This window comes from Pleurodeles waltl, chromosome 2_1, assembly GCF_031143425.1.
Source record: "Pleurodeles waltl isolate 20211129_DDA chromosome 2_1, aPleWal1.hap1.20221129, whole genome shotgun sequence".
NCBI classification, from domain to species: domain Eukaryota; kingdom Metazoa; phylum Chordata; class Amphibia; order Caudata; family Salamandridae; genus Pleurodeles; species Pleurodeles waltl.
In genome coordinates, this window is record NC_090438.1 from 904,758,105 (window position 1) to 904,777,209 (window position 19,105).

At 41.3% G+C, this 19,105-nt stretch overlaps 1 protein-coding gene across 3 annotated transcripts in view; it reads left to right on the plus strand.

Annotated features, from left to right (window-relative positions):
- The window catches only part of ZNF236 (zinc finger protein 236), a 1,086,161-nt gene that overhangs the window by 74,427 nt on the left and 992,629 nt on the right, over positions 1–19,105 (plus strand). For all 3 annotated transcript variants that reach the window (XM_069218833.1, XM_069218835.1, XM_069218834.1), the window contains exon 3: positions 7,273–7,437. In XM_069218833.1, coding sequence (XP_069074934.1) covers positions 7,273–7,437 — 165 coding nt within the window. The remainder of the gene's footprint in view (positions 1–7,272; positions 7,438–19,105) is intronic.

Genomic DNA, 19,105 nt, shown 5'->3' on the forward strand with positions numbered 1-19,105 from the left:
GTGTTGTTAGCCATGATCTGTAGCTTTGCTTGGAAAAGTAGTGAATAGCATAATCCAGCTTGTCGGAGTTTCCATTTCACACTGAAGAACAAGGCCCTATGGCGCTGAACTGCCATAGTGTAATCAGGAAAGATGAAAATCTGTGCTTTTTAAAAGTGGATTGGTCCAGCATCTCGGCTTGCTTAGAGTATGGCTGCTTTGTCTCAATAATTTAATCCTCTCGCCACTGTGGGTTGGGGGAGTGAGACCCACCGGTGGTTCCTAGGTGGAGCTCTATGGGTGTGTTTAAGTAGGAGTAGCAGAACAGCAGGACAGGAGCCATGTCTGGGTCAGCCACTCATCAAAGAACTGCACTAGATTCAGCTCTTCTGCTCCCTCGGGGAACCCCACTAACCAAATATTGTTCTGTCAGGGTCAACCTTCTGAGTTTTTAGCCCTGCCTTCGAGTTCACACACCTTGGTTGCAAGAGTGTTTTCTGTAGCTTTGAGCTCTGAGAGCACCGGTCTAAGGTCAGTAATGGCAGTCGCAGTGATGTTGACTCGGGCAGCAAGTTTTTTTTGGTCCTATCTGAGAAGGCTTACCTCTATGGCGATTATGTCAACTCTACCATAGAGCTCCTGTGTGGTGTCCGCTATTGCAACGAGTATCTGTCTAGCTTAGAGTCAGTAGATGTCACTAGCTAGTTCGCCGACTCGGTTCCCTGAGTCCTGTATGGCAGTGTTGGATTCTTCAGTTTGGCACCTCTGTCGGGGATGGAACAGTACTTCCTCTATGCCTCATGCTGTGGCTGAGAACTCCTTGGTGAGATACCATAGGCTGATGTCCAAACGTTTCAGCAGGTTGATCACTTCTCCAATAAAGAGTGGCTGATCTTCAGTGTTGGGTCAGCCTCTCTGGGCCCCACATAGCATTTGGAGGGAGGGGGCGTTGGTGGCACATACAGACCAGGAGGGTGAGTGTGCTGCCAGGGGAGGAGGATGGGGTGTGTGGAGGGAGGGAGCTCTCTTTGCACACTCAAGACTTTCTGGGTTCAGGTGCTGCCCTTGCCACTGAGTAGGTGTGCTTGGTTATACCATAGGGTATCTCCTTTGAAGTGTGGCAGACAGCCCCCAGGATGGGACCCGTCTATGCCTCAGAACCTCAACTCTAGGGTTCACAATGGAGACCCAGCAGTCCAAGCTCCTCTGGTCTGGTGGGGGCAGTTGTCACACGGCAAACAGTTCAGTGTCCTTCGGCAATCCCTAAAGGCCAGTGGTGGGTGAACAATATTAGAGGCTGGGCTATAGTCGAGCACTCCTTGTGATGTCGTGCGATAGAGAGTCAACACTGTGCCCCATATTTCAGGTGTCTGTGGTCTTGCTGGTCTGTTCCCTCCTCAGTTGTTTATCAAGTTTGCAGGGGCATGGATCACGGCAATAATTCTCGAATATTAAGTCTCTGACGCGGAGCAGGGCTTATAAACGTCTGCTATCTTGTGCGGGCTGGCCTACACCAGTCCACAGTTAAGCACCATTTTGTAATGGTCAGATCCTCCTGAGTCTGCCATGATCTGATATCTCAACATACTACTGTTAGCACCAGGTTCAGGAGCTTTTGTGCATACCATGTTGGCAGGTTGTCACCCCTTATTGCCGGAACATGAACTTGTCACTTTAAATGCATGTGTTATCTGTTATTGAATTTAAATATGCACCATCTCTCTCCCAGGATGCTCGTAGCTTAGGGCAGAGCAATCTAGTGGAGAAAACTGCAGCTAAGGCACCGGTCTGAAAATGCCCCACCTTCCTTGGAATCCTTTTTCTACGGAAGTACAGTCTATGTAGTAACTTATGCTGAACTCTCTGAAACCATACTCTTATGGCTTACCTCCCCAACGTCCTTTATGGGTACCGAAAGACATTCTCCCACTCTTTACCTTCCATCTCCCTGATGTCTTGACCTCAGTTTGGCTAAGTTGTTCATAGTATTATTGTTTAGAGTCCTATAGATAAAGGAGGCATTTTTTATGCAGCTTCAGATAATACCATGTGTTACAAAAGGAAGTGGTCTCTCTAGGACCTGGACATTGCTGGGCTCGGATATCAGTATTGCATGGCAGAAAATTTCAGATTGTAATAATTCATATTCCAATGTTAACTGTTTCTTAAATTATTAATCCTGCCAGATCCCATATGTCTACAATTTTAAAATACCCAATATATTCCATGAGCCAAAGCCCTATTGTCACTCTAACTTTTACAATGTAGCACTTGACCTTAATGGGGAAAGGCCTGACAATTGGGTTTTCATTCTATCTTTCTTTTGACTGCCTTCCATGCTATAACCACTGTTCCAATATGTTTTTGCAGTCCTTTAAGTTTAGTAGCATCCTATAGCTCCACCAGCTATCCCTGTGTAGCTAGAGTCTATTTACCAACTGTATCTTTTGAGATCAGAAAACCCATTTATTTACTACCACCACTTTTGATACACATATCATTTTTATAAGTCTGGGTGTGCATTAACTCTATCATGGACCAACCTCGCTTTCCGCTTGTACAGTGCAATCCTTGGGAGACTGCACAGCGGGGAGTGTACAGCTGCATCTTGTTTCCGGAGAAATTCCTTTGATACCCAGTATGGTATTTGAAGTATGTTAAGGAACTTTTGAAATAATATTTTATACAAAGCTACTCTACTTAGTAGTGAAAGTGGGTGTGAACCTCAGTGTTGTGTATCATTCTGGAAGTCTGCAAGGGCCCTAAATAGATTTTGTTTGTTGAAGCCCTCCTCGTCTTTCATTGAATATGTGCCTTAATATCTGAATCCGCTACACCAGTGGTTTCCAACCTTTTGATTTCTGTGGACCCCCACTTGAACATAAAGGAACCCAGGGCCCCCCACTGAATCATCATTAGAATCCGGGGAACCCCACCTGAGTCATTACTGGAAGCTGGGGACCTAATTTGTCAATATTTGTTAATATTTTTTAATTTTCTAGGCTCTCGCGGACCCCCTGAGAAGGCTTTGCGGGCTCCAAGGGGTCCCCAGACCACAGGTTGGGAACCACTGCGCTACACTGAATGGACATGAGGATCAATACAGATGTCCCAAGGCTGATCGGGAGGATTTTGGACTGATTTATACCAGTTGATTCAGATCCTATCAGCGACAGATATCAGTTCAGCTTGAAAGAGTGTGGCCCTGTTCTGTACAGTGATTTTTCTCATTCCACTTTGAGTCCCACTTCAGCCCCCTGATCAGGCATCTTTCTCAACCCAACATGTCAGTGGCTGTATCACTAGGTAAAAGAGCATAGGCAGTAGTGGAGCATTCATGTCTTTTACCCCTCACCAGGAAGAAATGGCACCAATAGAACAATTTTCACTTATGCTCTTTCCATGGAGTTCTGATTCAACAGTTGCCACAGTTTTCACAAATACATAAATTGTAGTCTGAATCCCAACTTCTCTAAATGAGGCAATACAAATGTCTACTCGATCAGATGAAATACCTTGGCTACACTCTGAAAACAGTATTCAGTTCCTCAGCCTTAATCATGTATTGTGTGTATCTATATAGGCATTTAATGTTATGCCTGATCCTCCTGTTGGGTGTGAACCAAGGTTGGTCATGATAAATCAACGAGTCTATACAACTGCATATCAATATGCTAATAATGCTTATATCTTAGTCAGAATCATTGTTTCGAGATTCAAGAGTGAAATTGGCCCATATGACATTCGTTTTTGAGTTTCTTTTTTTTGTCTTTTAATATTGATATGGCCAGTCTCAGACCTCGTAGCAAGCTTCCCTCAAGTCTGGCTTCCGGAAAGGGTCCCTTGAGGTGACCCACTAGCATACTGGAGAAACGTTAAAAAAAAATTAGGTCAGCCTTTGGGTACTCGGGCCTTTCCAGCATTCAGATTTGCAATTGCCTCTGAAATGTCTACTGTTACTGCCACTCCAAGTCTCCATTTTGTACACTGGAAAGTAGCGGCGTTGTTATATCATCCATCTAGTCGCTTTACTTCTTCTACATCAAGCCTGTGGAATATTGCTTTCAGAGATATGTCACAAATTCTCGTTTTACATTCATTTACCCCATTTGCTGAGCTCCCCTGTTTGCCTGGATCCACCTTATGCTGTCTTTCTCAGCTGTACAGCACGCTTGCCTACGTTTCTAACGTTCTTTGACTATATGTTGTTTCAAGTCTTCATTTGTGGTTAGTGACCAAATCTCTTACTATTTACCGGGTTGCCACTAGTCAGGTCCTCTTATTGATGTCTGCGTGCCTTCCTTCACCCCAATAATTCCTTGTTCCCCCTTTCCATCTCCTCCATGTTATTCCAGAGATGGCCTATCCCTTATGGCAGTTTTATATGCATTTTGTTGTTTTACCACTGATTGTACAAACCCTCTGTTTTTGACGAAGTAGTTTTAGTTATCAGTCCCAATTGTATCATCTAGTTCCAAGGCACCTAGTATCCACCTCAGTATCTTTTTTTGCCTTCATTAAAGCACTGACCATAACAGGAAGTGGTCTGAATCTTATGTCATCAGACCACAACCCCATTATTTGAGAGAGTATTAAGTAATCTGTCAAGGAAAAGGAGTTATTCTCCTGATTAGTTCCTCAGCCTTAATCATGTATTGTGTGCATCCATATAGGCATTGAAGGCTGTGCCCAAGATGTTTTTGTCCAAGATGTTTGCTCTCTGTGTATATTGGCTAGGTACAAAACCTTGGCAAATGTATTTGTTTGTAGAGTGTGTTTATTTCCAAGGGGCTAAATCTATCCATCTCTGTGGACATAAATTCATATGCCCCATTCCTCCAAAATGACTTATTCCTTGGCATACCACAGTACGCAGGGCTAACTCATTCTGTGGGGCTGGTCTGTAGTCCCTTTGGGGGGTATACTGACATTAAAGTGATCCCTTCTCCATTCTGTGTTCCATTCAACACCGATTGCAACAGTTTGGCTCTGCTTAGCTTGTCTCTGTGAGGTATATTGTGTTTTTTTTTTTTTTTAAACGAATAAGCTCTTCTTTCGAATTTGCTTGTGCCAGTCCAAAATATCTTTCTCAACCTAATGTCCTATTGCTCATACTGAATAAATGTGTTTACTGTAAAAACACTTCATGAGGACAATGGGTATGAAGGAAGTTCGACATTCTTCCCATTGTGACCTATTCTCACATACTATTCATATTCTACTAAATTATTATTCTGAGTGATATCTTTTTTTTTTCTTCAGTTATAACTTCAGCTCTTCTCCCTCCCACCCTTTTGTTGTGTGACAGTCTTGATGTTCCCTATTCTTCAGACTTTTTCATTTTTTGCTCTCCGAGCTGGGCTGTATCCCTCTAGTGGTTCATTTGCGGAGCTAAATATCCACGATAGCAGCTAATATCTCGAGCTGGGCAGGAAACATCATCCTCGTTTTCAAGTTCATTTTTTTTAGTTCTCTCTTCAGGGGCTGTTGTACTGCCTTTGAAAAATTTGACAAGAGGGGGACCTTTAGATTCTCATGTTGCAGGAAGTTCCTGGATCATATGGTTTGCGCAACAGCATCCTGGTCTTTAGAAATAAGAATCTGCCCAATTGTTGCATACCATCGCTTTATTTATTTTTTTAAAGCCTATTGTGATGCTTTTTTTCCTGTTGTTGGAAGTATGGTTAGTGGTCAGAGTATGAGTAGGCCCTAAGGGATTAGCTTCAAATATGTGTTTCCCTACTCTGCAGTTCTCAGGGTATCCTCTTCACAGATGTTTTACAGCTGTGCGTTCTTGGGGGTTCTTTTTCCATCGACCGTTTCCTCCTAATGCACTGCCATCTGCTAAGGACTTCTGAACTTTCTCTCCTGAATTCACCCCGGTTGTTCCTGCTCCTGACGGCCTGTTAGCTACCCTGAGTGAGTCCCTGATTTTCCTCACTCTTCTCTACTAAGAAATTGCCCTATTTGTCACCCCTTTGTTTTCCCCTCAGTACTGCTTTTTCTTTTTCCTCCAATGTCTTGGTGCACCACAGAGATCACAGAACCTGCTTCACTTTTCTGACTCGCAAGTTGTCCAGATTTTCTTGTGTGCAGATAAGGTTGATTTCCTAATGTTGCTAGCTGCCTCTCTCCAATCTCCAAGTAGGTATCCTCTAGAAAGAGGTAGTATTTGAAAATGCAGAGAATGTGCTCTTTCCAGTGATACTGCTCCCATTGTGATTGGTACTCAGGGTGCTGAGCTATACCCCCATGCACCAAACGCAGTGAAAGTGGAAGGAGCCTTACAGATCCTTTTATTTTTGCTTTCTGTAGTGACAACGTCAGTAGTGTGCCATGCATTTTGAGTGTCATTCACCCCCCCAAAAAAAAAAAAAGCCTCTAACTGCTGGGAGAGCTGCACTAGGGGAGTTTCTTGCTTTGAGAGGATGGTTCTCTGTAAAGTTACACCTCCTCCTCTGCACTAATTGGGTTTAAAGACATTTAGGGCATGATTTAGATGTTGGTAAAGGGATTACTCTGTCACAAACATGACGGATATCCTATCCGCCGTGTTACGATCTCCGTAGGATTTATTGGAATTGTAATACGGCAGACGGGATATCCGTCACGTTTGTGACTGAGTATTCCCTTCTGCCAACATCTAAATCAGGCCCTTAGATTTTGTTAACAACTTTATTTTGCTTTTTGCCTGTCCAACATCCCACATCACATTAATGGGGAAAGAGGAAATGTGTTAATTTCTTTGCAGTTTGTGAATCTACAACATATGCATGCAGCAAATCAAGGTCTTTACTCACCTAACCATCAGTTAGCATCTTGTACTGTTGTAACTTTACCTCTGATCCCCTCTCCTCTCTGTGTTTTGCCCAGAAGGGACTTGGACATGCCACACAATGAGTGAAAATAATGTAAGGTGGTGCCAGGCTTCTGCTACGTTTACTCCTCATGCATGAGTGAATATTTATAATAAAGCTTGAAGACCATATCTGACCCACCTTTCACAAATGGACAAGCAGCCTAAAACTAACTTTTCAGTTTTGTTCTTTTTCCAGAAAATGCTATTTATTTCAATATTAATTTTTTGTATGATGAAACTATTTAGAGCAAAAGGAATCCTTTTCATACCACTAGTTAGGGTACTAAGTCCTATTTAAATAGATGCTTCTGTGTCTTTTCTCTATATGTCAATGTTTTTGTGCCATTTTTGGGTATCCAGTTGTTTGAAAATAATTGTGAACTTTTAATAATTAAACTCAAACTGCAAAGCATGTTTTTGTTCCCTCTAAATAGCCTCACCGTTGTAACCAGTGTCCTGCAACATTTAATGTTGAGTTCAACCTTATACTTCATAAAGCAACTCACAAGTTGGATTCCCCGACATGTCCTGTGTGCCATAAGAAATTCTCCAGAATTGCCAGTCTTAAGTCACATATTATGCTTCATCAAAAGGAAGAGGTAATGACTTTAAGATTTTTATGTTTTTCCTAGGTCGTTTTTTTAGATCTGCAGTGTTTTAGAAAGTAGGTTGTTTTAAAATTATGTTCAACATTTTGTACTGTGAACAACTGAAGAGTGTGATATTTCCAGTGGTATAGGATTTCTTCAGAAATGTCTTTATAACATTTTACTTGAGTCAGCAGTGCAGAGTTAGTTCTAGAAATCAGTGCTGGACCGAAACAGTGAAGAGTCATTTATTCTCTTAGATTCTTACCCAGTATTTTATGTAGGTTGTTTACGCCGCCTTACCTCTTCCTTCTGCCCTAGAGAGAAATGGGATTCCTTATTCCCACACTTTCATTTTCTAAGGTGCACTCAAAGTTTTGTCCGCATTGTGGTTACTGTCCGAACCACACCTGTATAACCATCCCTCAAAGTACTTTTATAATGTAGGAGGTTATTTCTCAGTAACTAAATACATAACATTTAGGTATATTTGATGAAGGCTGTCACTTGGTTGCATGATTTTTGCTCTGCTATTGTGTCTGGGAGTTGCTGAATTCATATTTGAATGTAAACCTCAGGTCCTGAGGACCAGAAAGACCCTAGTCCCTTGCCAGTTGAGATTCCTTCACTCATCTGTTTGCCAGTCAAATCCCTTGCCATACAATTGACTTATATTCTTGACTGGGTGTGCCTGCATGCAGTATGGACTGCTAGTGGTATACAGAACCAACATCTAGGTGGTGCACGAATGAGATGGAAAACTCCTGGTCCATCTATAAAATTCCAGGCATATTGATTGGGCTTCAGATTTGCAAACACACTATCTATAACCCCAGGGCACAGATGAATTCATGGGGTGGAGGCTGTGGCTAGAGGAGAAAGAAATTCTAAGGTGTATTTTGTTAATAACTAATCTAACCAGGTTTCAGATTTCTTTCCCAAGTTCAGAACCTGCTTCTCAATCTGCGTCATCTTTGTCCTCATCTCCTCAGTTGTTTCATCCGTCGAAGAGACCTTCTGTTAATGATTGTGGCTGTTGTTTTTCATCTCCTGAAGCATGTCAATGTGGTCAAGCAGGGGCCCACTTTCCTTTCAGTTTCTTCGCAGTGTCCTCTTACGGACGCAGTGCAGAAGGAAAAATACCTTTCTTGTTATTGTGCTGCCTATTGGTTTTCCTGGGGAGGATTAGTACAGTGGTCGGTCAATATGTGTGCAGTATGGGCTGTTGTAAGTCACATGCTGTGTGCTATTACTTAAAGAATATAACTTTTACCATCAGGTTTGGAACTAAAATTTAGTGCTTCATCTTCTTGGGGTTCAGGAATGAAAAATTATTTGTTTTATGTTTGTCCTTGATATCATGCAAAGTTGACGCAATCTGAGTGCCATCAGGTATTTGATCTGTGCCTTTCTCCTTAAAGCTGTTTGGGGTACCACTAATAAAGTGGTGCTCCATAAATGTCATCATACGTGGTTTTACTATGCCACCATGGAGTCAAAAGATGCAGACAAAATAGCTTTCGGTCCGGAGCATAATTTTCAGATAATGAAGGGTTTATACAAAAATTGTGATCACTGATTACAAAACTATTATCACCGGCACATGATGGTTATTTGGAGCACACACCACAGTCTAAAGGGGTCGAGCAGACGAACCTTAACTTTAATCAGCCTGTCTCAAAACATAGAAGGCCTAGTTCTAATAAGTACATTAGACCACTTTGAAAGGCCAACTCCTAAGTCATGCTCTTGTTGCTGCTGTGGAAATGAATGAATCTTAACTATGCTTAGCACCAAAAAAGTTAAGAGAACAAAAATCATGCTTCCACAACCCCCTCACACAAAGATAGTTGGGCTTGAGACTATCATAAATTGATTTCAACTCTGAAGGAAGTGTTTAGGCGTACAAATGAAACTAAGAAAACCAACCTTCCTAATAAAATGTATCACCTGGCAAAACTGGATCCAAATAAAAATTATATTTGAGGAGCGTATTACACCTAAAACATGCCATAAATATACAAAGGCAACTGAATCAGGTAGGTAGTTCCAAGCACCACAGGTATTTGCACTACAGGACTGAGGTCTGTGTTTATGATTTGCTTTACCCAAAAGAGACAAAGACGAAGAGGAGCAACAGAGCAAATCATGTAAAGACTTAGTGCCACATTCTGAAGAAGAATAGAACACATGCTAAGAGTCCGATAACTAGGCACCTTTAGAGCAATATCCTTTAAAGCTTTCTCTCTGATGAAACTTGAGCCAACCATGCAGTAATTCAACAAGCCATATTTCAGCATGGGATCACCATGACACCATAAAGGTGCCCATCTTCATATTCTGATGCTTCCAGATGAACACCTGAATGTTTGCTTTATGTTGAGTGCAATTATCAGTTCAGTATTAACTTTTAGCTTAAAATCTGCCACCAGAGAATTTGTCTTACCTGTCACTATTATTGGCTGATAAAAGGCAAAACGGGCCAGCAGTGCCTGTCTCACATGCAGAAAAGTGTCCAAACATAACTAAATAGCATTTGTCATCAATGCCAAAAAGTCTCATCTGCAACCAATACAGGACTCATCTGCCAGCAATACAGGACCAGAGTTGTCTGGTACCAACTTTGAACACTCATTCAGCTCTAGATTTCTGAATACCTGAGAGAGTACAGCATTTCAGAGCCTTTTTTTGCAGTTTCTAGATGTTAAAGTATGCCATATTGGTAATGGTTTTGTTGGGTGCGATGCCTTTATGCTTTGAATTAACTGAGAGTGGATGACTGCAGATGCATTTAATGCAAGTGTTAACGCGTCCTTCTATGTTAATTTATACACATTAGGACTCGTTTTAGGCCGATGAATCTTTTGACCCAGTGGTGAGACACCGTAAGACGAGGTAACTGATCAATATGTCAAGCAATACATCAATAATATTATCAACATATATCACCACAATATATTTCAGTATAGATATTTAGTTAACTGTCGGCGCAATCATGACCTTTCAGTCACGAATAACCACACCTTTGTTGAAGTTTTGTGAATTTTATTCCCTATTGATTACAATCTAACAGCAGATGTATTAATCTCAAAACCAAGAAGCAAAGAAACATAGTCACGATATGGCAACTATGATAAGATTTTGACAATGAAAAATCAGAACCATTGAGACACTAACATAAGAGATACACAAGTCAGAATGCATAGATCATCATATAAGCCCAGTTCAGCATAGTATAATGTCAGTCACGTCCGTTGGTGTCAGTCAAGGTGAATACCTAATCTAACCGCTACTTGGCATCAGCATGTTGGACTTCATGCAAAACAATTTAGAACACCAATTTGGAAAACATCTATCTAGGGTTTCTAACCAAAAATACAGCAGTTGTTACCTAAAAAGGAAAAGCATTTAGACGAATTACAATAGCAATTGTCATAGTTACCCTCCTCGGAATGAGTCAGCATACAGGATCAGTCTTCGTCTTCAGGACATCAGTAAGAGCGCCAACAGTCTATCTCATCTAAGGACAGGGGACACTTCCCTCATAAGGAGGGAAAGTGTAAATGGGGTAGTCTATGGATGAGGATGGTTTTGTCTAAGTCTCAAATCACCAAATAGAGTGACAGAGTTTCTGGATGCAATCAATATAATTCCCTACCTAATGCTCTCGAGTCTCCTGTGTCATGAGTTTTTATCCCTTTTTCAAAATACATTCCCCCAAAATTCTATTGGATAGTCACTTCACCCCACTATCTTCAACCTATCAAATTATACATTAAGTAATGCACTTGTCATTTCACGATAGTTCTTAACATTTTGATTGGTCTTCATAATTTACGTTTTTCGTAGGTGGCACATCCGGGGTTACTTCATTTTCTGGCACGTTCATCAGGTCAAAAGTTCCTTTGTCCATGGTCGAATGTCCTTGAAAGTTTCCATATTTTGTTGCAAAGCGTATAAACTTAATACTAAAGCAGCTAGCATGCGGATGAGAAAAACTAGCATTGTTGCAAAAACGAAGAAGAGAACAAATGCTGGGTCATGGCCCTTTTGCAAGTCAGCACACTGGAGAAACAGAAAAATATGCTTTAATATGAGAGCTACACAGCTAATTCTTCGACTCGGCTAACTTAAGGCTTATGGATTCTAATAAATGCAATCTTCGTACGTGTTAACATATTCAATTAATCATAATACAAGCAATCATTTCTTATAGTTGATATTAGTATATGCATACGATAATTCTCCACGTTTAAAATACGTTTCAATGAATAATATTATTAATGTAGCATTGTTAAGTATAAGCGTTTCACATCTAAAATAGGTAATGTTTAGATTACGCTCTCTCAGTCCCTCCTCTGATGACGCGCGTCATCACACAAATTTCTTTTGAACCTTAATTTTTCACTTTGCGCATAATACGCATTTCAACATCTTGCCCTTTATGTGAGCTTTCCCATATTTCATTGAACATTTTCTCTCTTTCACTTTCTTCATTTCTTCTGGCTCTTTTGGTCCAATTTCTTTTTACTTTGTCATTAATTTTACATGCCCCCCATAATCCTAATAGACAAATCAAAACAATCAGTAAACCCATGAGAATTTTTGCAAGTACCCCATTCCAAATGTTAGTAAACCAGCTTCCGACTCGGGCAATTCCTTTTCCAAATTTCTCCCAAACACCAGGGTCTTTCAGATCCTTTAAATCTGCACTATCTCTAGTAAGGTTAGTAAGCATGCTTCTAATTTTCTTACTGTTATCTGGAATAAATGAGCAACAATGACGCTCATTAAGCATTTTGCAGACACCTCCACTCTTTGCCAAAAGAATGTCTAAAGCAAGCCGATTTTGAGTCATAGCTCTTTCTGCAGCAAGTTCAGTATCCATTAGGAGTATAGCTCCTGTAAAATTTGTCAACATGTTATCCACTATAGTAGACAACTTTTGAATTTTCATGGAATTCAAGATAACCCCTACTGATGGGATTATAGTTCCAAATATATCACCAATGACAGCCGCCACTGATTCTTGTTTTGTCTAGGATGTTGTAATTCCGACGTTTTAGGTATTTGTTTTAAGTCATCAATTTGGTATATCTTTGGGAACACTATTCCCAAATAACATGTCCCATACCATCCCCTAGGGAGACGGTAATAAGCATTTAACCCACAGATGTAATAGATTCCAGGAATCGCTGGGTCTTCTCCATTCAGCATAAAGGTCCACTTGCTCCGAAACAAAAACACATGTCTGCATTCACTCGTTCCTACAAACAAATTATCCTGTTCAGATTTTGGCCTATATATACAAAGCCTACCTACATGTAATGCATCTATAGCTAATTTGCCTTGCGTTTTGATTGCAGTGTAAGCATAATCATTTGCATATGTACGTTTCTCTAATCCTTTTTCTAACCTTTCTTTTAATATTTTGCGTCCATCATCTGTGTGATCTAGGAAGCTCTTTTCTACATGCGACCGTAAGCAAGTCAAATTGTTGCGATGTGCATAAGCATTTCCAAATGTAAGTGTTGGCTCAAAGAATCCTCTAACTATTTTTATATCATGCTCTTTAGCTAATTTATTCAAGAACTCAATCACAGGCACAAAAGAAAACACAACATCCAAATTCGAATAAAAATATTGCACATGCTCTTGAGTATAGAATCTTGTTAGTAGCAAGCTGCAACTAATTCCATAAGTAAGAGGGAGGCTATGATAGGTAACTCCCTCCTGTACAGACGAAGGAATTTTAGTACATACATAACAATCCTTTGCATCCATTGTTTCCACATACTCATTTAGTAAGCGATAGAAGACATTAGTAGATAGTTCACCTTTTGCATTAGTTCCCTCATGCATATGTCTTGCATCCTGCTCAAATCTCTCCCATGGTGTTAGTTTAGTAGTAGGTTCAGGTTTTGAGGTAGCGTTAATAGTTTCTTTCTCTCTCCATGGCATTCCTATAATCACTCCCACAATTATCACTGCACACATGACACCTATTATAAGACCTAACCAACCACACACCTTACTCCCCTTGCTACTATTTCTATTGTAAGCCATGTTTGTATAGAATCAGAATAGCAGATCGACAATCAACCCGAGGAGAAGAAAAAAAAAAATTCTTCTGCGTATATTACAGCGTCTTCACTCACTCCAGGACCCTTTTTGTCAATTCAGGTTAGCAGCTTGTCGTAATCAGGTTCTTTAAAAAGTCAAATCAGGTTTTCAGTGTCACATCCAGTAGCTTCTAAGTCTCTCTTTTTTTTTCTTTTTTTTTTTTCTAGTTTTCAATTTAACCTAACGATTTTCTTGAACTTATTCAGGTGCCGTAGTATTGGCCTGGTACTTCTCGATCAAAACAAAATGCTAGGAACTCTTGTTGCCATTCAGTGGTTGTAGCATATGCCCATTCGGGACCTGTATATCTTCTGTTTGCAATTCTTTTTCTTTTTAATCTTCGTTCACCTTGTTGTTCATCTGCTTGTGAGGTATCACTCTCTTCTATTATGGTGTCATTCGATACCTCCCTTATCTTAGGATGTGATTTGTCTGGCCAATTATCACCTCTATGTGTCCTTTCTCGACGTTTTCCTTCAGGACATTGGACAGCACCCTCCTCTTGTGATATGGTGTTTTCTCTTGACGGACCTGCAACTGGTTCAGGAAACTCTGACACGTTTGTATTTACAGTTTCTCCTTCTCTTTCTTCTTCCGGTTCTAAGTTGGGTTCGGGCTCTAGCCTGTATTCGTCTACTTCTGGGAGAACCTCTCCTTGACTTAGTTCTCCTGCTGCCTCTACTGAGATAGGCACTCTGTCACCTCTCTCGAACTCATTGACTGTTTGAGGGACAAGGCTGTTCTCAGTGGGCTCTCCGGAAATTTCAGTTCCTTCTAGACTGTTTTCTGACCCTGAGACACCTCCTTCCAAGGTGGCTGTACCGGAAACTTCAAGTTCCTCTTCAACAGGACACGTTACCTTTTTCGTGTGACTGGCATGTATCCAGTTGAGAACCCCGGCACACTTCACAGCAGTGGTGGTCGTCAATATTACTTGATATGGCCCTTTCCAACGTGGTTCTAGACAGGATTTTCTTACATGCTTCTTGACAACCACCCAATCACCAGCTTGTAGAGAGTGGCCTGGATCGCCAATCGGCGGCAACGTGTTAGCTTCCACCTGGTGGGAAAAAGAGCGGATCACGTCAGCCAAGCCTTTGCAGTAATCCAACACCATATCATCTGTAATATTCACTAGTGCATTCGCAGGTACTGCTGGTAATCTCATAGCTCTGCCCATGAGTATTTCATGTGGGGACAGTCCTGTCTTCTTGTCTGGTGTGTTTCTCATTGACATTAGCACTAGAGGTAAGGCATCTGGCCACTTCATATTAGTTGCTGCACACATTTTTGCCATTCGAGATTTCAAAGTACCATTCATCTGCTCTACTAGTCCTGATGCTTCAGGAAGATAGCTACAATGCAGCTTCTGTTCAATGTTAAGTGCGGCACACAAGAGTTTAATCACCTCATTGTCGAAGTGTCTCCCCCTATCTGATTCTATAGAAACCGGAAACCCGAACCTGGGTATCAGTTCTCTGAGTAGTAGTTTTGCAACTGGTAGACTGTCATTCCTACATGTGGGATATGCCTCAATCCAATGACTGAAAACACACACAATCACCAACACGTACTTCAATCCTCCACAAACAGGCATTTCAATAAAATCCATTTGCATTTTGTTGAATGGACCTCCAGCTCTTCCAATGTGGCTCAAAGTTACCACAGTTCCCTTTCCAGCGTTCATCTGTTGACAGATGACGCACCTGTGACAAGTGATTTCCGCGGCATGTCTGAATTTTGGGTTAAACCAATCAATTTTAAAAGACCTGATCATGGCATCCCTTCCCAGATGTGCCTGCCCATGATAGAGCCGGGCAAACTGCGACAAAAGGCTGTTCGGCAAGACCAACTTTCCCTCATCTGAAACCCATAAATCATCAGCTCTTTGTACACATTGCATTCTTTGCCAGGAGCGTTTTTCTTCTTTGCTCGCACGACCTTGTAATGTTTTCAGTTCATCTAAGGTGTCAACCACTCGTAATGCCATATTTAAATGTGTGTCGTTTTCAGATTGTGGTAACAATTCCCATTGTTCCTTAAACTATATACAGTTCAATGCACAAAATCTTGCAACTTGATCTGCATAGCCGTTTCCCATAGACACAAAATCTTGTGATCTGCTGTGAGCACTGCATTTTACCACGGCAATTTCGAGAGGTAACTGAATCGCGTGCAACAAATCTCTTATCTGTTCACCGTTTTTTACAGGGGAACCAGAGGAAGTCATAAAACCCCTCTGTGACCAGAGTTGACCAAAATCATGCACAATTCCAAATCCATATCTACTGTCAGTATAGATAGTAACTTTTAAATTTACAGCTGCGTGGCATGCTTTTGTAAGAGCAATCAATTCTGCCACTTGTGCAGAGAACACTTTGTCGAGCCAGGAGGCTTCGACAATGCCAGTTATAGTACATACTGCATACCCAGCTCTCAGTGTTCCTGCAGAATCTCTTAGACAGGACCCATCGACAAACATAATGCAGTAATTTTCTTTTAACTGGGTATCCTGTATGTCTGGGCGATGTTTGGTGCACAGTTCAGTCACCTCAAGACAGTCATGTTCAAATTCTTCCCCATCTTTAATCTCAACATTTTCATTAGGAAGTAAAGTTGCCGGGTTCAGTACAGTGCATCTTTTGAGAGTGACATTAGGTGACCCCAGTATGGTTCTCTCATACCTAGTGAGACGTGCATTTGTCATGTGTTGAGTCTTAGTTCGTGTCAACAGAATTTCAACTGAATGTGGGACCATTACTGTCAGAGGGTATCCCATGACTATTCCTTCACATTGTAAAAGGCTCTGACCAACTGCTGCAACTGCACGCAAACAACCCGGTAAGGCTGCTGCGACAGGGTCCAAAGTAGCTGAAAAGTATGCTACAGGGTGATTTGCATCTCCGTGGACCTGTGTTAAGACAAACAAAGAACAAGCATCACGTTCATGACAAAACAACAGAAAAGGTTTCTCGTAGTCTGGCATTCCCAATGCTGGTGCTCTGCACATGCATTCTCTTAATTCTAAAAATGACTCAAGTTCTTCTTTTGATAAGGTTATAGTATATGGCTCATCTTTGATTTCCTTTCCTGTCAGTTTTATTAATGGCTTTGAAATGATTGAGAAGTTGGGTATCTACTGACAACAGTAACCCACCATTCCCAAAAACATCCTGACATCTCTTTTTGTTGTTGGGGGATTCATTTGCAAGACAGCTGTTATCCTTTCTTTTGATATCCTTCTGGACCCTTTCTCAATCAAATGTCCCAGGTATTTTACTTCTTTCTGACAATATTGTAATTTTCTGGGTGACACTTTGTGTCCATTCTTTCCCAGATGATTTAGTAATGCAATGGTATCGTATTTACAACTGTCTCTGGTTTTAGACGCAATTAGTAGATCATCGATGTACTGCACAAGAGTTGAATTAAAAGGCAGCACAAGAGGTTCCAAATCCTTTTTCAGTATCTGGTTGAAGATGGATGGTGACTCAGAAAACCCTTGAGGAATTCTGCACCAACTGTACACCTTATCCAGGAATTTGAAACTGAACAAAAATTGACTGTCCTCATGTAATGGTATTGAAAAGAAGGCTTGTGATAGGTCTACTACTGTAAACCATTCACCATCACAGGAAACTTGGAACATTATTACTGCTGGGATAGGTACCACAGGACAGCATTTTATCACAATTTCATTTATTTTTCTCAAATCTTGGACAATTCGAACCTTTCCACAGGGCTTCTTTAAACCCATTATGGGAGAGTTACACGGACTGCTCAAGACTTCTTTCAGGACTCCTTGTCTGAGAAAATCTGCAATTATTTGTGACACCTCAATGAGGACATCTTGAGTCATGTGATATTGTGACACCTGTGGGAACACTGCATTCGGCTTGATCTGAACTTTGACTGGTTCTACCCCTTTTATCAATCCTACTTCTTTTCCGGTCAAATCCCACACTTTCTCTGTCACTGTTCCTTGCAAGTCGACAGGTAGGTCGATCAATGTGTGCATCGGGAATAAGGTAATTAATGGATAATCTTCATTTATCCCTGCTTTTTCCTCTAGCAATTGACTTTCATCTCCTTCTTCGTCGCTATTTGTCTGTACTTCAACTCCATCATTGGAACAGGTAATTGAGCATTTTGTCTTACATAGTAAGTCCCTTCCCAGTAGGGATACTGGACTTGAATCACATACTACAAATCTATGTAGACCTTGGAAGTTGCCAATTTCAACTTGTACTGGATCTGTAATCGGGTTAGTCAGGTACTGGTTTGCTACTCCAACCACCTGTATAGTACGCCCTGATAGAGGTAATCTCGGAACTTCTGCACTTCTAACTGTGGAGTGCGTGGCTCCTGTGCCAACCAGGAATGAAACCCTATAGCCCATCACCTTCCCTTCTACATATTGGCCTCTCTGATCCACCTCTAAGGATGCTGCAAGCCTGCACTCCTCACTGTCTGAGCTATCATCTGACCAGTCTTCATTCATACTATCTTCAACCTTGCAGAGGGAATTGTTGCACAGTATTGTTTTGATTTGTTACCTGACCTGTGACCTGCTGAGGAAGCATCACCTGTTGCTGTCCCACCGGAGCCATTGGTAATTGCATTTGCTGTCTAGGCACCATAGGAATCTGCTGTTGCACTGGTTGCATTGGTATTGTTTGGAAACGTGGCATTTGCATCTGCTGCATGGGCTGTACCCCTTGCATTTGTACCTGATTGTTCTGAAAATTCGGGTTTTGATGTCTTATTCTTGGGCCCGTGAATTTTGCAAGGTACCAACATTAGTGCTTTGCTGAACCGCACCATCCTGTACCATATTCGGACACTCCCGTTTCCAATGCCCCACGCCCCCGCACGCGTGACATGGTGACATCTTTTTCACCCCTTGAACATCATTTTGGACAGCAACATTATTTATGTCCGAACCGCGGTTCACAAACCCTCGACCTCGGCCTCTAGGCTGTGCCTGAAACACAGCATTCATTTGTGGATGAAGCTGTATCATCTGTTGAACTCCATTTCCCTGTATTCCAGCCTGTGCAGCTCTTATCTGCATTACCATCACCTTTTCCTTCAGCTTTTTCTGCTCCAACTCGATCTCATCACTACAGTACTTTGCATACTGCAATACCTCATCAATCGGTTTAGCTTGCCAACAAATCAGATGATTCTTAATCATTTGGCTAACCTCTGGTCTCAACCCTTCGACAAATCTAAACACAAGGTGATTCATGTCCTTTGGTTCGATAATCTCAGTACCACTGTAATGTTTGAAAGTTTTTAGCAATCTCTCATAATAAGCATGTATTGACTCTTTAACCTCTTGCGAGGTCCGGTCTATTTTCTGCCAATCAGTCACCTTCGGTGAAGACCTTTTGTTTCAAAAACTCAATTACTTTATGATAATATTTCATCACCTCTTCTGAACGTGCTCCAGTCACTTTATCTCTTGCCGGCTCCTTCGTCGGCCAATCTACCCCTCTTTTGCACTCGAGCCACAAATCAGGCTGAACAATAATCTCAAACAAAGTATTCAAGT